The sequence below is a fragment of the Capra hircus genome, chromosome 11 (assembly GCF_001704415.2).
Source record: "Capra hircus breed San Clemente chromosome 11, ASM170441v1, whole genome shotgun sequence".
Taxonomy (NCBI): Eukaryota; Metazoa; Chordata; class Mammalia; order Artiodactyla; family Bovidae; genus Capra; species Capra hircus.
The window spans coordinates 60,240,234-60,255,075 of record NC_030818.1 but is presented as its reverse complement, the minus strand read 5'-3'; the positions used below and the strand labels follow the sequence as shown (position 1 = coordinate 60,255,075).

General features: G+C 38.3%; 1 protein-coding gene across 1 annotated transcript in view; it reads right to left on the bottom strand.

Annotated features, from left to right (window-relative positions):
- The window catches only part of COMMD1 (copper metabolism domain containing 1), a 169,018-nt gene that overhangs the window by 93,722 nt on the left and 60,454 nt on the right, over positions 1-14,842 (bottom strand). The window contains exon 2 of the mRNA XM_005686785.3: positions 10,222-10,503. Coding sequence (XP_005686842.1) covers positions 10,222-10,503 — 282 coding nt within the window. The remainder of the gene's footprint in view (positions 1-10,221; positions 10,504-14,842) is intronic.

The following is a 14,842-nucleotide window of genomic DNA, read 5'->3' as shown; positions in this document are numbered from 1 at the left end:
ACTCTGTGCGACCCCATAGACAGCAGCCCATCAGGCTCCCCCGTCCCTGGGATCCTCCAGGCAAGAACACTGGAGTGGGTTGCCATTTCCTTCTCCAATGCATAAAAGTGAAAAGTGAAAGTGAAGTCACTCAGTCATGTCTCACTCTTAGCGACCCCATGGACTGCAGCCTACCAGGCTCCTCCATCCATGCGAGTTTCCAGGCAAGAGTACTGGAGTGGGGTGCCGTTGCCTTCTCCGTTTCTTACACTACTTACTACTATTTTTTGTTTTCTGTCAGCTCCTTAAGATAAGAGTTGTCCATATTGTTCACAGATATATTCTCAACACCTACAGAGTGCCTGATAATAGATGCTTAGTAAAATAGTGAGTTATATGATTCGTTTATTCATTCAACAACTATTTCCTGAACATCACGTGTCAAGTAGCATCCTAGACTTTGAAAATTAGCAATGAACAAAATAGCAATAATCCTCATCCCTTTGCATGCTAATATGGAGCGCAGACAAGTATAATAGGTACAATAAAATATATAGCATGGTAGGCAGCAATAAGTGCCAAGAAGAAAAAATAAAGCAGAAAAGACTAATCGATGATGATCAAATGTAGATCAGTGGTTGTCTAGGAACTGTGCTGGAGAGAGAGAGATGGATTGTACAGGGGAAGAAGGAGACTTTCAAGGGATGAATAACCTGTTCTGTCACTTGACTGCCATGGTGGTTTCACAAGTATACATATACACCAGCCAAAATTAATCAAATGGGATACTTCCAATAGATATATTGTACTGTATGGAAATTATAGCTCAATAAAGTTTTCAAAAATTAAAACAGAAAGTGAAGACTAAACTTTAGAGAGGTACTATTGAGAAGGTAAATTTTTTTAAATGACCTTAGAAAAATAAGTAAATGAAATAAAATTAAAAAGACCTCAGGAAAGTGAAAAGACTAACTCTAAGATACTTAAATCAAGACCAATCAAGAGAGAGAGATCAGCAAATGTGCAGACTCTAAAGAGGGAGCATGCTTAGCATCATCCATCAATCAGCAAGAAGGCCACTGGGTCTTGCTACAGTAGACTGGGCAAGGGAGAGAGCTATTAATCTGACTGTGATATGAAGGCCCTAAAGAGAGATGAACACATTAACTGACTTGGGCTTTAACAGAGTTACTGTTGACACACTGCCATGTGTAGAGAATTGCCAAAGGCAGATGCAGAGAGTTCAGTTAGGAGGATGTTCCTACAATCTAGGAGAGAAGTTATGGTGATCTGAACAGAGTGGAGGGGAACAGTGAAGAGTAATCAAATTAAACCCAGCATGATCTGATGATGGACTAGATGTGGGCATGAGAGGAAAAGGATAGGAACTAGAGGAATGGAGGTAACACTGACTGAGATGATAAAAAATGAAGGAGGAACAAATAAGGGAGGCAACAGAGGAACTTAGTCTGAGGCATATTCAATTTTTTGATAGCCTTTCCACATTTAGAGTTCTCCAGCATGTCATAAGTATATACATGGAATTTAAGTGAGAAATTCAGTTTGGAAATACAAATTCGTGAGTTGGTAAGGTATAGAAGGTATTTAAATCCATTAAACAAATAAGACCACCTAGGAAGTGTATTAGGAGAAGGCAATGGCACCCCACTCCAGTACTCTTGCCTGGAAAATCCCATGGACAGAGGAGCCGGGTGGGCTGTAATCCATGGGGTCGCGAACAGTCGGACATGACTGAGCGACTTCACTTTCACTTTTCACTTTCATGCATTGGAGAAGGAAATGGCAACCTACTCCACTATTCTTGCCTGGAGAATCCCAGGGACGGGGGAGCCTGATGGGCTACCATCTCTGGGATCACACTGAGTCAGACACGACTGAAGCAACTTAGCAGCAGTAGCAGCAGCAGCAAGAAGTATGTTGCAGATAGGGAAGGAAACTTAAGCTCAGGGACACTTCAACACTGAGAAGCTGGGGAAATGAGAAAGAACCAGCAAGAAAAATATGAAAAGGAAAAAAAAAAGACTAGAAATTAGAAGGAAAATTAGGCAACTATGGTGTTTCAGAAGACAAGTGTTTCAAAGAATAGAGAATTCAAGTATGTCAAATGTTGTTCATAAGTTTCAAAGGTTGTCACTCAAGACCAAAATAAATGCAAAAATATTATATAAATTTTTGAACAAAGGCTTGATTAAGAAAATCAAGTGTATTAACAGTAGACCAGTCTAATCTTTAACACATTAAAATATTAAATGCCACTTATTACTACATAATTCTTACATTAAAATACCCCAAAATGCCAACTTTTTAACTGGTAAATTATCGACTACTAAAAAGTTCTGGTTTTAATTGTTTCAAAACTAGATGATCACTTAAATCCCCCCCCCCCACTGGCTATTACCTATTTTCTCTTCATTCTAATTAGAAATGCTAACAAAAGTTTTCTACCATCTTTTTTCTTTTGTAAAACATTTCCTTCTGTACAAGGTATTTTTGCAAATAGCTAATTCAGAGTTAGCCAGGATTTGAATATTAAGTTTTGGGTCTCCATGTTTGTTTAACAAAAATGAACACAATAAAAATCACAACAGCTTTCAATGAGGACCAAATTTTTTATTCTATTTATTTTCTGTGTTGTTATAGACCTTGGGCACTGTCCTACAAATTCTATCTTGGAACTGTAAGTTTAGGACTACAACTTTAGAAAACAAACTAATATGAAATATATCTTAGAGCTACAAAAAGGATTGACCTATTTAGAACTAAAGTTTAAATAAACCCAATATTTGAAAGTTTATATAAAATATAAAATGGAAAATTCCTCTATTAAAAAAAAGTATTCTAAATTGATTTAAAGCATCCTCAAGCTGTTAAATTTCATCAATCCATACTGACAAAGAGTGGTTTGTTAGATTAGTTTGACTAAGTTCTCTGGAGGCTTTCCTTTATTACATTGTTAAAAGTGAAAATCCAATTTTAAAAACAAGAATTATCAGAAATAGGCCAAGTATTACAACTTGTATAACTAAATAAGATTATCCAAGCTATTGCAACGTGATCTCAAAATGGTGACCAAGTGTTAATTCTCTATATCCCATCCTTACAAATTTCCCCACATACTGATACATATACAGATAAGTGTGTATATATGTATGTAAAAGAGAAAGGCATGAGAAAGAGAGAATGTGTTTTAAACTTTGCTTCTTCTCCTATGACACAAAGCAGGGAGTTGTGGTGGCTATGCTCAGGCTTAAGAGTCTACAATAGTATGTAAGAGCGCTTGACATAAAACTGATTATTACTCAGGTTTTAGCAGGTTCTTGCTCCTTACCAGACAGAATTAAACAAGGAGATCAGTGTACATTGTTTTAGAAGGAATTGTGCAAATTAAAAATAAGTGATTACTTTCTTTGAGATTAGATATTTACCTAGGTTTCAGACAAAATACTGGCCTTTCAATCCAGAGCCAAATCTGTCTTGATCCAAGAAATGAGAGCATGGTTATTACTGTTTGGGCTTCCTGGTGGCTCAAACGGTAAAGAATCCGTGTGCAATGTAGGAGACCCAAGTTTGATTCCTGAGTTGGAAGATCTCTTGGAGAAGGGAATGGCTCCCCAATTCGGTATTCTTGTCTGGAGAATTCCATGAACAGAGGAGCCGGGGGCTACAGTCCCTGGGGTCTGACATGACTGAGCAACTTTCACTGATACTCACTCCCCATTGTATATAATCTCTGGATATCGCATATGTTATCTAATTTATCTAACTGCTTGAAAATGACAGGACTGCACATCTGATGAGACCAGCAGAAAAAAAAAACCAGTAAAGGTAGACTCTACTTCTTCCCTATGTTGGCTAAAAACCTAGCCCCAAACTAGAGTGCTTGATACACTAAAACTCTGTCTAGAAAAGGCAACAACATTAGCCATTTTTTTTTAATAACAATAAAGAAACAGAGCTTTATACTTCAGGATCTCTACAGGTGGGGAATCTCTAAATACTTGAGAAAAAACAATTTAGCAGAGGAAAGAAGAAATAACTTACTACTGGATGGTTTAGCATGGAAGTTGTGGCAAAATATTTCCTCACAAAATGTCTTACTGGTCTTGAAAAAGAGGAAGTTACAAAAGAAAAACTAACATGTCTTTATAAAAAGTCAAAATTGAGGCTCAAAAGAGAGAAATAACTATATATGAGACTCTACTAAGCATATAAACGATGCCCCCCCCCCCAGGCCCTGCCAAAGAACATTACTGTTTAAAAAAAGAAAAACATTCTATGAGAAATTCTATTTCAGTTCCAGGAAAGACAAACACAACAGTGGTTCTGACGAAGTAAGCAAAACAATGAAACTTTCCTAAATATACATGCCAGTCCTCAAGGCTTAGGTCTCTCTATGATTTATGATAAAATTAGAAAGGATATCAATTATACAAGTAAAGCACTGATGTTATTCCCTTTGGACATGAAATGTTCACCTCAAAGTTTTCTGTGTACTTTTACGACTCAATTCATGTTTTATTCCTGCAAAAATTTTATTTCTGTTGAAGAAAAACATTTACTACAAGAAAAGTAATTAGGTTACTAGTGCATAGTCATTTTCTCTAGCTTTGCATACTTCCATAAATATTTACTTCCTTAGTAACTTCTCTATTACTTTGGCTTCCTCATACTTCAAAGGTATTATATATTGCGGTTAACAAGAAAAAAAAAGAGGTAATACATGCACTTGGCTGCCAATTGTCAAATGTACTTTTTGGACCAAAGAAAGAAGTAATGCAGACAAACTGGGTAGGAGAGAGAAACTTAAGCAGGGAGTTGAGGGGGACCCAAAAACCTACCACCACCACATCTAGTACCTGAATAAATAGTCCTCGGTAAGTTCAGTCACTCAGTCATGTCCAGCTCTTTGCAGCCAGAGCACACCAGGATTCCTTGTCCATCACCAACTCCCACAGCTTGCTCAAACTCATGTCCATCACGTCAGTGATGCCATCCAACTATTTCATCCTCTGTCATCCCCTTCTTCTCCTGCCTTCAGTCTTTCCCAGCATCAGGGTCTTTTCCAATGAGTCAGTTCTTCGCATCAGGTGGCCAAAGTAATGGAGCTTCAGCTTCAGCATCAGTCTTTCCAATGAATACTCAGGACTGACTTCCTTTAGGATAGACTGGTTGGATCTCCTTGCTATCCAAGGGACTCTCAGGAGTCTTCCCCAACACCACAGTTTGGAAGAATCAGGTGTTTTGGCGCTCAGCTTTCTCTATGGTCTCACATCCACATGTGACTACTGGAAAAATCATAACTTTGACTAGACAGACTTTTGTTGGCAAAGTAATGTCTCTTCTTTTTAATATGCTATCCAGGTTTGTCATAGCTTTTCTTCCATGAAGCAAGCATCTTTTAGTTTCATGGCTGCAGTCACCATCTGCAATAAAGTCTGTCACTGTTCCCATTGTTTCCCCATCTATTGGCCATGAAGTGATGGGACCAGATGCCATGATCTTTGTTTTTCGAATGTTGAGTTTTAAGCCAGGTTTTTCAGTCTCCTCTTTCACTCTCATCAAGAGGCTCTTTAGTTCCTCTTCACTTTCTGCCATAAGGGTGGTGTCATCTGCATATCTGAGGTATTGATATTTCTCCTGGCAATCTTGATTCCAGCTTGTGCTTCACCCATTTAGCATGATGTACCCAGCATTTAGCATGATGTACTCTGTATATAAGTTAAATAAGCACAGTGACAATATACAGCCTTGACATACTCCTTTCCCAATTTGGAACCAGTTTGTTGTCCCATGTCCTATTCTAACTGTTGTTTCTTGACCTACATACAGATTTCTCAGGAGCCAGGTCAGGTGGTCTGATATTCCCATCTCTTGAAGAATTTTCCACAGTTTGTCGTGATCCACACAGTCGAAGGCTTTAGTGTAGTCAATAAAGCAGAAGGAGATGTTTTTCTGAAACTCTCTTGCTTGTTCTATGATCCAATAGATGTTTGATCTCTGGTTCCTCTGCCTTTTCTAAATAGTCCTCAAACACTTCACAAATTATGGCAAGTAGAACTAACAGACCAACATCATTCTCACTGTAAAAATTTAATGCCAAGCTCTGTTAACATTTTAAATCAGAGTATTTTGCTACCTTTAACACAGCGGTTCTCAATCCTAGATGAATACTGAAATCACCAGTTTAGTTGGCTTTTTGTTTGTTTGTATTTTGGCCACACTAAAGGGCATGCAGGATTTTAGCTTCCCGACCAAGAATCAAACCTGTAACCCCTGCAGTGGAGTCTTAACCACTGGATGGCCTGGAAAGCCCCCACTCTTTTTTTGAAATCACCAATTTTAAAGAACACTGATGCCCAGGTCCCATTCCCACAGATTCTTCTCTTTTTTATTTTTTTTTAAAATTTATTACATTTTTGGCTGTGCTGGGTCTTTGTTGCTGCGCGGACTTTTCTCTAGTTGAGACTAGCGAGGCTACTCTCTGGTTGCAATATATGGGCTTCTCGATGTAGTGACTTCTCTTGATGTGGAGCACAGGTTCTAGGCAGGCAGGCTTCAGCAACTGTGGAATGTGGGCTCGGCAGTTGAGGCCCCTGGGCTCTAGAGAACAAGCTCAGTAATTGTGGCCCACAGGCTTAGGTGTTCCACGGCATGTGCGATCTTCCTAGATCAGGGATCAAACCTGTGCCTTCTGCATTGGAAGGCAGATTCTTTATTACTGAGCCACTGGGGAAGCCTTCCACAGATTCTTATTTAATTAGTGTGAAATATGTCTAGGGCATGTAAAATGTTAAAGATCCAAAACTCATTCTTATATGCAGCACTGAACAAGAACCACTGATTTAAAATGACACAAAATGAACACAGTGATTTAGTTGATTGAGATATATGAATAGACATACACACCAGAGTTCAGAAAAGTTGATCATTCTTCTTAGAAGCAACCTCTTAAGACCCTAGCATCATTAATTCTCTAACAAACTCATCCAATGACAGTACTGTGAAAATAAATTTGCCTTTGTTGCCTATGTATGTTCTAAAAATTGGTAACTTGACTTAGTAGAGTATGTCATAAATAACATTCACCTAGAAGCTGACAGAAGTACTAACCAAGGATCCAGGTCTCACAAAAACATTTCCAGTAGGATCTGGGTTGTATATTTTATCACCAGTCTAGTTTCTATTACAGTTTACTTTTTTCTTTACACCTTTTCTTGGTTTAAGAATATATTTGCAATCAAAGAATTTTTGTGGGTTTAAGTACATATCCAATCACTTGCATAGTGATCATTTTCTTTACAACTTTGAAGTATAAATAATGTACAATAAACTGCAAATCTAAAGTATGCAATTTCTTAAGTTTGATGTACATATATGTCCATAAACCTGCTGTCACAATGAACATAAACATTTCTACCACACTTAAAAATTTTCATGCACCCCTCTGTAATCTAGGCCTTCCCTGGTGGCTCAGACAATAAAGTGTCTGCCTACAATGCGGGAGATCGGGGTTTGATCCCTGGGTCAGGAAGATACTCTGGAGAAGGAAATGGCAACCCACTCTAGTACTCTTACCTGGAAAATCCCATGGATGGAGGAGCCTGGTAGGCTACAGTCTATGGGGTCACAAAGAGTCGGACATGACTGAGCGACTTCACTTTTCTGTAATCTAACTTCATCCCTCTCTCTATTCTTATGCCTAGGCAGCTGCTTCCTGTCACTATAGGTTACTTTGCATTTTCTAGGATTTTATATGAGTAGAATCATACAATATGCTAAAAAAACTTTTCATTTGACTTATTTCACTCAGCAAATGATTTTGAGATTCAACCATTTTGTTGTGTATATCAAAAGCTCTTTCCCTCTTATTGCTCAGTGATATTCCTATCAATGCTCTTGATTACCACATTGTATACCTAACATATTTTCTTGGCACAGACTACTGTGAGACGCTAAAAAAGCTCCTCGATGCAGGCGTCAATGATTTTTGGAAAAACTAGGTCTGGTGATCCCCATTTTAATTCTCACTTAACCACTTAGCAGCTGTGTCTGAAGCAAGTCACTTATCTGCCTCATATACCTTCTCTAGAAAATGGGCATATATGTCACCTCATCTATGTAATTTACCTTAGACGAGTGCTGAAAGACTCTCTGACTTCTAGGACCTATTGATTCTATTGAAATAGGTGAACCTTCTAGAAAAACAGCAATGCTCATTTGTTTACATACTGCCTGTGGCTGCTTCTGAGCTGCAGCAAGAAAGATGAGTATTTGTGACAGAAACTATATAGCTGTCAAGCCTAAAATATCTGTCCTCTTAAAAAAAAGCTTACCAACTTATTCTAAGTAATCATGAAATGTTCCTGAAGCTAGCTAAAAAACATCTGTAGTGACGTTTAGAATTACTGATTGACAAAAAACCATTTCACCATTTTTTAAAAAGTTTTTTTTAATTACTTTAGCTAACAAAATGAAAGGAAAATCATAGGAACTCAAAAATAGATTTTTAAAATCCCTGTGTCAGTACCCAGCAAGTTTAGATGGCATATAAAATCAAAAGGCACATTATAAACCCTAGCTTAAAAAATACTAGGAAAATATCAAGTTAAAGGAACACTATAATAGTTTTCTTCCCAGGTGGCACTTAGTGGTAAAGAACCCGCCTGCTAATCAGAAGAGGTTAAGAGACGCGGGTTGGATCCCTGGGTTGCGAAGATCCCCTAGAGGAGGGCATGGCTACCCACTCCAGTATTCTTGCCTGGAGAATCCCATGGGCAGAGAAGCCTGGTGGGCTACCAGGGTGGCAAAGAATCGGACACAACTGAAGTGACTTATTAGCACAGCACATGGTTTTCTAGGAAAGTCAAAGCAAATACACATGTTTGCATCTTCTTGCCCAAATAACAAATACTAGAAGACAAAATGAAATAATCACTACTGCCAGAATAAAAAATGAATAGCCTATACAAATGGCTAGTGAAACTGAAATATCCAAGAATACTTTCTGTACCTTTTTAAATGTCTGATTTTTGGTCTAGGAATAATTGGACTGGTTAAGAAAATGGACTTTAGGATTAGAGAAACCAAAGTCATAAAGGCTTGAAAATAAAGGAATAAAAGGATCTCAAAATAAATTTTGCAAAAGTACAATTTTTAAAAAGGGATTATCTTTTAAATTACAATTTAAAAGTCATTAGGGAACTACAAATACTGAACAATCCTAAGAAACTCAAGAAGGGAATATGTGAGGAAATCTGCCAGCTAAAAAAATGTTCTCCTTATTAGAAGAAAAGAAATACATTTCTATTATAGCATGTAACAGAACCACTTATTTGATTATTTACATGGAAATAAATCTAATTAGCTAATTCGGTGATCTGGGTTTTCTCTTCTTAATTACAAGTTGCTGCTTTTTTCTCCCCAAAAGACATATACCAGGTCATTAAAAGTCTGATCTGGCAGTCACCTGACTGCCAGTTCAAACTGACTTCAACAAAAGCCATGTGGATGTCTGCCATAATAACACTGGAAAATGAAAGGAAAGCAGTGAATGAGTGAGTGAGTGAGAGTTGCTCAGTCATGTCCGACCCTTTGTGATCCCATGGACTGGAGCCCATCAGGCTCCTTTGTCCATGGAATTCTCCAGGCAAGAGTACTGGAATGGGTTGCCATTTCCTTCTCCATCACAAGGAAAGCAGTACTGTTTTGTAAATAATCATTATCAATTTAAAATTATTTGTAGGCTCAGGGACAGAAATAGCACATACTCAGGGTCTTTAGGACAATATTGTAATTAAAATACATGGCCTCTTATACCTGAATGCCTATAAAGATGAGTTTTGTGAGTTAGTTTTGTTCCGTGTTGTTTAATCTTAATTTCTGGTCTTTATTTAGCATCTTTATCATTGCCTTGGATTTTCTGAATACGACACCTAACCAAAAGGGAGCAGTGGCCAACTTCTGTGCAGTCACCTTACTGATCCATTTTGCTCCTCTGAGATAGCTATACAGAGGCTGGTGGCTTTAAGACTCAATCCACAATTGAGAATATCCACATTTTCAGATGATTTCTATCTCTGAAAAAGGATTCTAAAAAGAAGACTCTTTTCCTATTATTATCTCTGCAAACAAAGACTGTAAAATAAATTGTTCTGAATGTATGGCTAATATATAATAGAAAATAAAGTTTACAAAGGGAAATTGATCGAAGTTTGAACTCACCTGTCCACTTCTCCCTATTTCCAGCTCCATGATGGCAACAGGAGTATGTATTTGAGCTGAGTGTCTTGACTGCGATTTGCCATCAACTCTCCAGCTCAAGCCCCGAAGCCCTCTGTCCCAGCAGCTCTGGTTCATAAGACTCTCTCGGATTTTTGTCTTATGGCTCTTCCAGAACTTGGAAATGACAGCAGCTTGCTCAGATGTGATCCCTCCTTGCTTTTTGGTTTGAGCAGTCAAAAATGCCTCCAGCTGGTTGAAATCCATGTCTGCAGATGCAATAGACTAAAGACAGAAAAAGAAATAAATTTGAATTTGGTAGGTAACTAGAAAAAGATAGTTTCTTAACTACAGATCACACTTTTAAATGATTCTTAATCACTGAAAAAGCTTTCAAAGAGGGTCATCAAGGTCTTCCCTGGCTGTCCAGTGGTTGAAAGTCAGGGGACACAGATTCAACCCCTGGTTCGGAAGGATCTCACATGCTATGGAGCAACTAAGCCTGCTGCAGCACAATAACTGAGCCAGCACTCCAGAGTCTGCGAGCCATAACTACTGGAACCATGCCCCACAACTACTGACGCCCACAGGCCCTAGGGCCCGCGCTCCACAACAAGAGAAGCCATCACGATGAGAAGGCCATGCACTCCAACTAGAGAGCGGTCCATGCTGGATGCAACTAGACAAAGCCCATGCACAGCAATGAAGACCTAGCACAGCCAAATAAATAAATCTTTTTTGAAGGTCATCAAAAGACAGTAATGAGAATAAGCTCTTCATAAGTACAAAAATATTCCCTTTGAAAATACTGAATATCAGAAAAGCTACTGTTAAAAATTTCACATTGGGAATTCCCTGGTGGTCCAATAGACGGGACTCCATGCTCTCACTGCTGAGGACCCAGATTCATTCCCTGGTTGAGGAACAAAGATCTCAGAAGCCATAAGCCGTGGCCAAAAGAAAAAAAAAATCCACGTCACTCAAATTCTCTATTAATAACTATAATCTATAAATATCCAGTTCCACGATGAGAAAATAATAAATAAAAATATAAAAATAAAATAATAAAATGAGAGTAAAATGAATTAGAGCTCTGATGAAATCTTACAGGATTTCACAGTGCCTTATAGCCAGGCTTGGTTTGATATACTATAAATGTGTGATGCCTTGTCCATAAGAAGTACTAAATAAATTTTGTTAATGTATTATTTTAGATTTGTAGCCTATCTTCAACCAAATAGTTCATATTCAATAATACTACTCTAAAGTATACTACATTATGCTTTTCCATAAATTTTCAAACCTTAACTGCCACTGCTGTTCTGAGAAGAATAAGCAGCTAAACTGAAGTGGGAAATCATCAAAGGGCTCAGGCAACGGAGCCTTGGATAGGACAGTGATGTTTAATACTTCATCTCAGAACAAGCTTTCCCCTGCCTGACCAAGAGTTCCAAACCAAAATACAATACCTCCTTTCTCTGGGCACAATGACTGACCCAAATTAATCTCCCAATTTAGAGTAGGTGGAGTAGTGGTCTTGCCGCTTGGGTGTAATGGTACCAGAAGAATACAAGGCTAGATGGTTGCAAACAGTCATCTTTGATTTTCTGGCAAAATATCTGACTGCAAAAAAAGATGAAAATGGATTCTAATGGCGTGATATCCCTGTTGTGTAATCCCCAAGGCCCTGGTCCCCACAGACCTCTCTTCAACTCCATGTTATCTGACACCAAAAAAATCCCATTTACTATTCAAAATAGTTTAAGATGTACAGCTATCATTTGGAAGCCAAAGTTCTACCTAAACTTAAGCATTAGAACAGAGGAAGGTAAAGGTAGATAGTGTACACATAGAATATAGGCAGAATGGGTGGAAAAGAGGCTGGAAGACAAACATGTTGTCTTTCATTCTTCTATTAATATAAAAATTGTACAGTAACTGTTAGAACATACATTAAAGGCATTTCTCACAACAATTCAACATACATTTACTGAATACCTGCCTATTTACCAGCTATAAGGATCCAAAATTTCTGCCTATGTGACTCAACAGAAACATTAACTTATATAATATACTATAATTAAATAAAATTATTTCCACTGGCACTTTGCATCACAATATCACAGCACAACACAGGTGATGTGTGTCATTCTTTTCCTCAAAGCATATCAAGAAATCTATTCTGATTTAACTTCACTTGTGACAGAAGTTATTTTGATTGGATTCCAATCAATAATATCTTGAACTGGAATCAATTCACCTAAAAAAATGCGTTACCATCTCTATAACATAGTTTCCTTTTTTTTTTTTTTTTTTTTTGCCCAAACAGTGTGTCCTGCAGGATGTAGTTTGCCAACCCCTGCTCAAGAACATGCTACAAAAAAAACTGACACATGTCCCACATGACTTGGCAGTGTCCCATCTAAGATCATGTGGAAAGAAAACCTGTTTATAATTACTTGGACCTAGAAACTACTCTTTTACTTTTTGCATTAAAAAACAAAGTATTTTTTGCACAGTTTTAGTAAGTTCTGAATTTTCCAGGAATGCAACTAACATAGCTTGTACTTTGGTTTGGTCAGAACTTTATAAACAGGCTATTGAGCATTTTACAAAATCTCATTACCAGAGGCAATACCATTCGTATTTTTATAGCTAAACTACCAAACCATAGTATCTGTCTGCACTTATTGCTGCACATTCACAATGATGCTACATATACCTACAAGTATTTAATTCATTGTATGTTCTAATTCAGTAATGCTTCAACATTTACTTTTTTGTTGTTGTTTTTTACTGTACCACATGGCATGCAGGACCTTAGTTCCTGACCAGGGACTGAACCTGTGCAATGGAAGCAAAGTCTTAGTGGAAGCAAAAGTTCCTCAACATTCACATTTTTAAATATACACTTGAAATTATTTCACTTTTTCATTTTCCTCATAACTTTACATTATACTCATGTCACCATATTGATTAGAAATTATGCATATTAACTTTATTATATGTGAATTATAATTACATATGTATTTCATCTAAGGTTAAAAAGAACTCTACAGTCAGGTCACTCAAGATGGCTGTTCTCTTGTTCTCTGTATATCCCCTGCCTAACAGCACCTGCTTTACTCACATGGCTGACCTTACAAACTTGTCCCAGGCTCCAGCAAGTGGCTCTTTTCATCAAAAGGCTGATGAGGGGTATGGGCCTCTGATTTCCCTGGTAACCACTGAGCCAATCTGACATAATTCCCCCTACAATTGGCAATCTCCTCTTCCATATGGACACGAATAAGTGACTAAACTATCCCTTCCACCAAGGAGTGAAACCTGCCACCATGTCCGCCCTACCGTCTGCTGCACATGGTGGGGTGTTGCTCCAGGACCTGATTTCAGATGTGTAAGCTCCCTCATCCACTAAACCAAGAAGCAAGAGTTAGAACCAGATACAGAACAACGGACTGGTTCAAAATAGGGAAAGGAGTACATCAAGGCTGTATAACGTCACCCTGCTTATTTAATTCATATGCAGAGCACATAATTAGAAATGCTGGGCTGGATGAAGTTCAAGCTGAAATCAAGATTGCCAGGAGAAATATCAATAACCTCAGATATGCAGATGACACCATCCTAATGGCAAAAAGTGAAGAGGAACTAAAGAGCCTCTTGATGAAGGTGAAAGAGGAGAGTAGAAAAGTTGGCTAAAAAAAGCAACCTAAACTAGTAATAAAGAAAATGTAAACTAATGTATGGATGTGAGAGTTGGACCATAAAGAAAGCTGAGCATCAAAGAATTAATGCTTTTGTACTGTGGTATTGGAGAAGACTCTTGAGAGTCCCTTGGACTGCAAGGAGATCACACCAGTCAATCTGAAAGGAAATCAATCCTAAATATTCATTGGAAGGACTAATGTTGAAGCTGAAGCTCTAATATTTTGGCCACCTGATGCGAAGAACTGACTCATTGGAAAAGACCCTGATGCTGGGAAGGACTGAAGGTAGGAGGAGAAGGGGATGACAGAGGATGAAATAGTTGGATGGCATCACCGACTCGATGGACATGAGTTTGAGCAAGTTTCAGGAGCTGGTGACGGACAGGGAGGCCTGGCATGCTGCAGTCCATGGGGTCACAAACAGTCAGACACAACTGAGTTGACTGAAGTGAACTGAACTGAGACTAATAGCACTTCCCATCCATTAAACTGTCAAAAAGTAAACTACTCCACAACGCTAAATGTTGTTTCTTCACTTTATTGACAACTCTCATATACTGCTGTGGGAATAGAACATTTTCAAAGAGCAATTTTGTATTCAGTTCAGTTTAGTTGCTCAGTCCTGTCCCACTCTGCAACCCCATGGACTGCAGCACGCCAGGCCTCCCTGTACATCACCAGCTCCTGAAACTTGCTCAAACTCATGTCCGTCGAGTCGGTGATACCATCCAACCATCTCATCCTCTATTGTCCCCTTCTCCTCCCACCTTCAATCTTTCCCAGCATCAAGGTCTTTTCCAATGAGTCGGTTCTTTGCATCAAGTGGCCAAAGTATTGGAGTTTCAGCTTCAACATCAATCCTTCCAAAGAATATTCAGGACTGATTTCCTTTAGGATTGACTAGTTGGATTTCC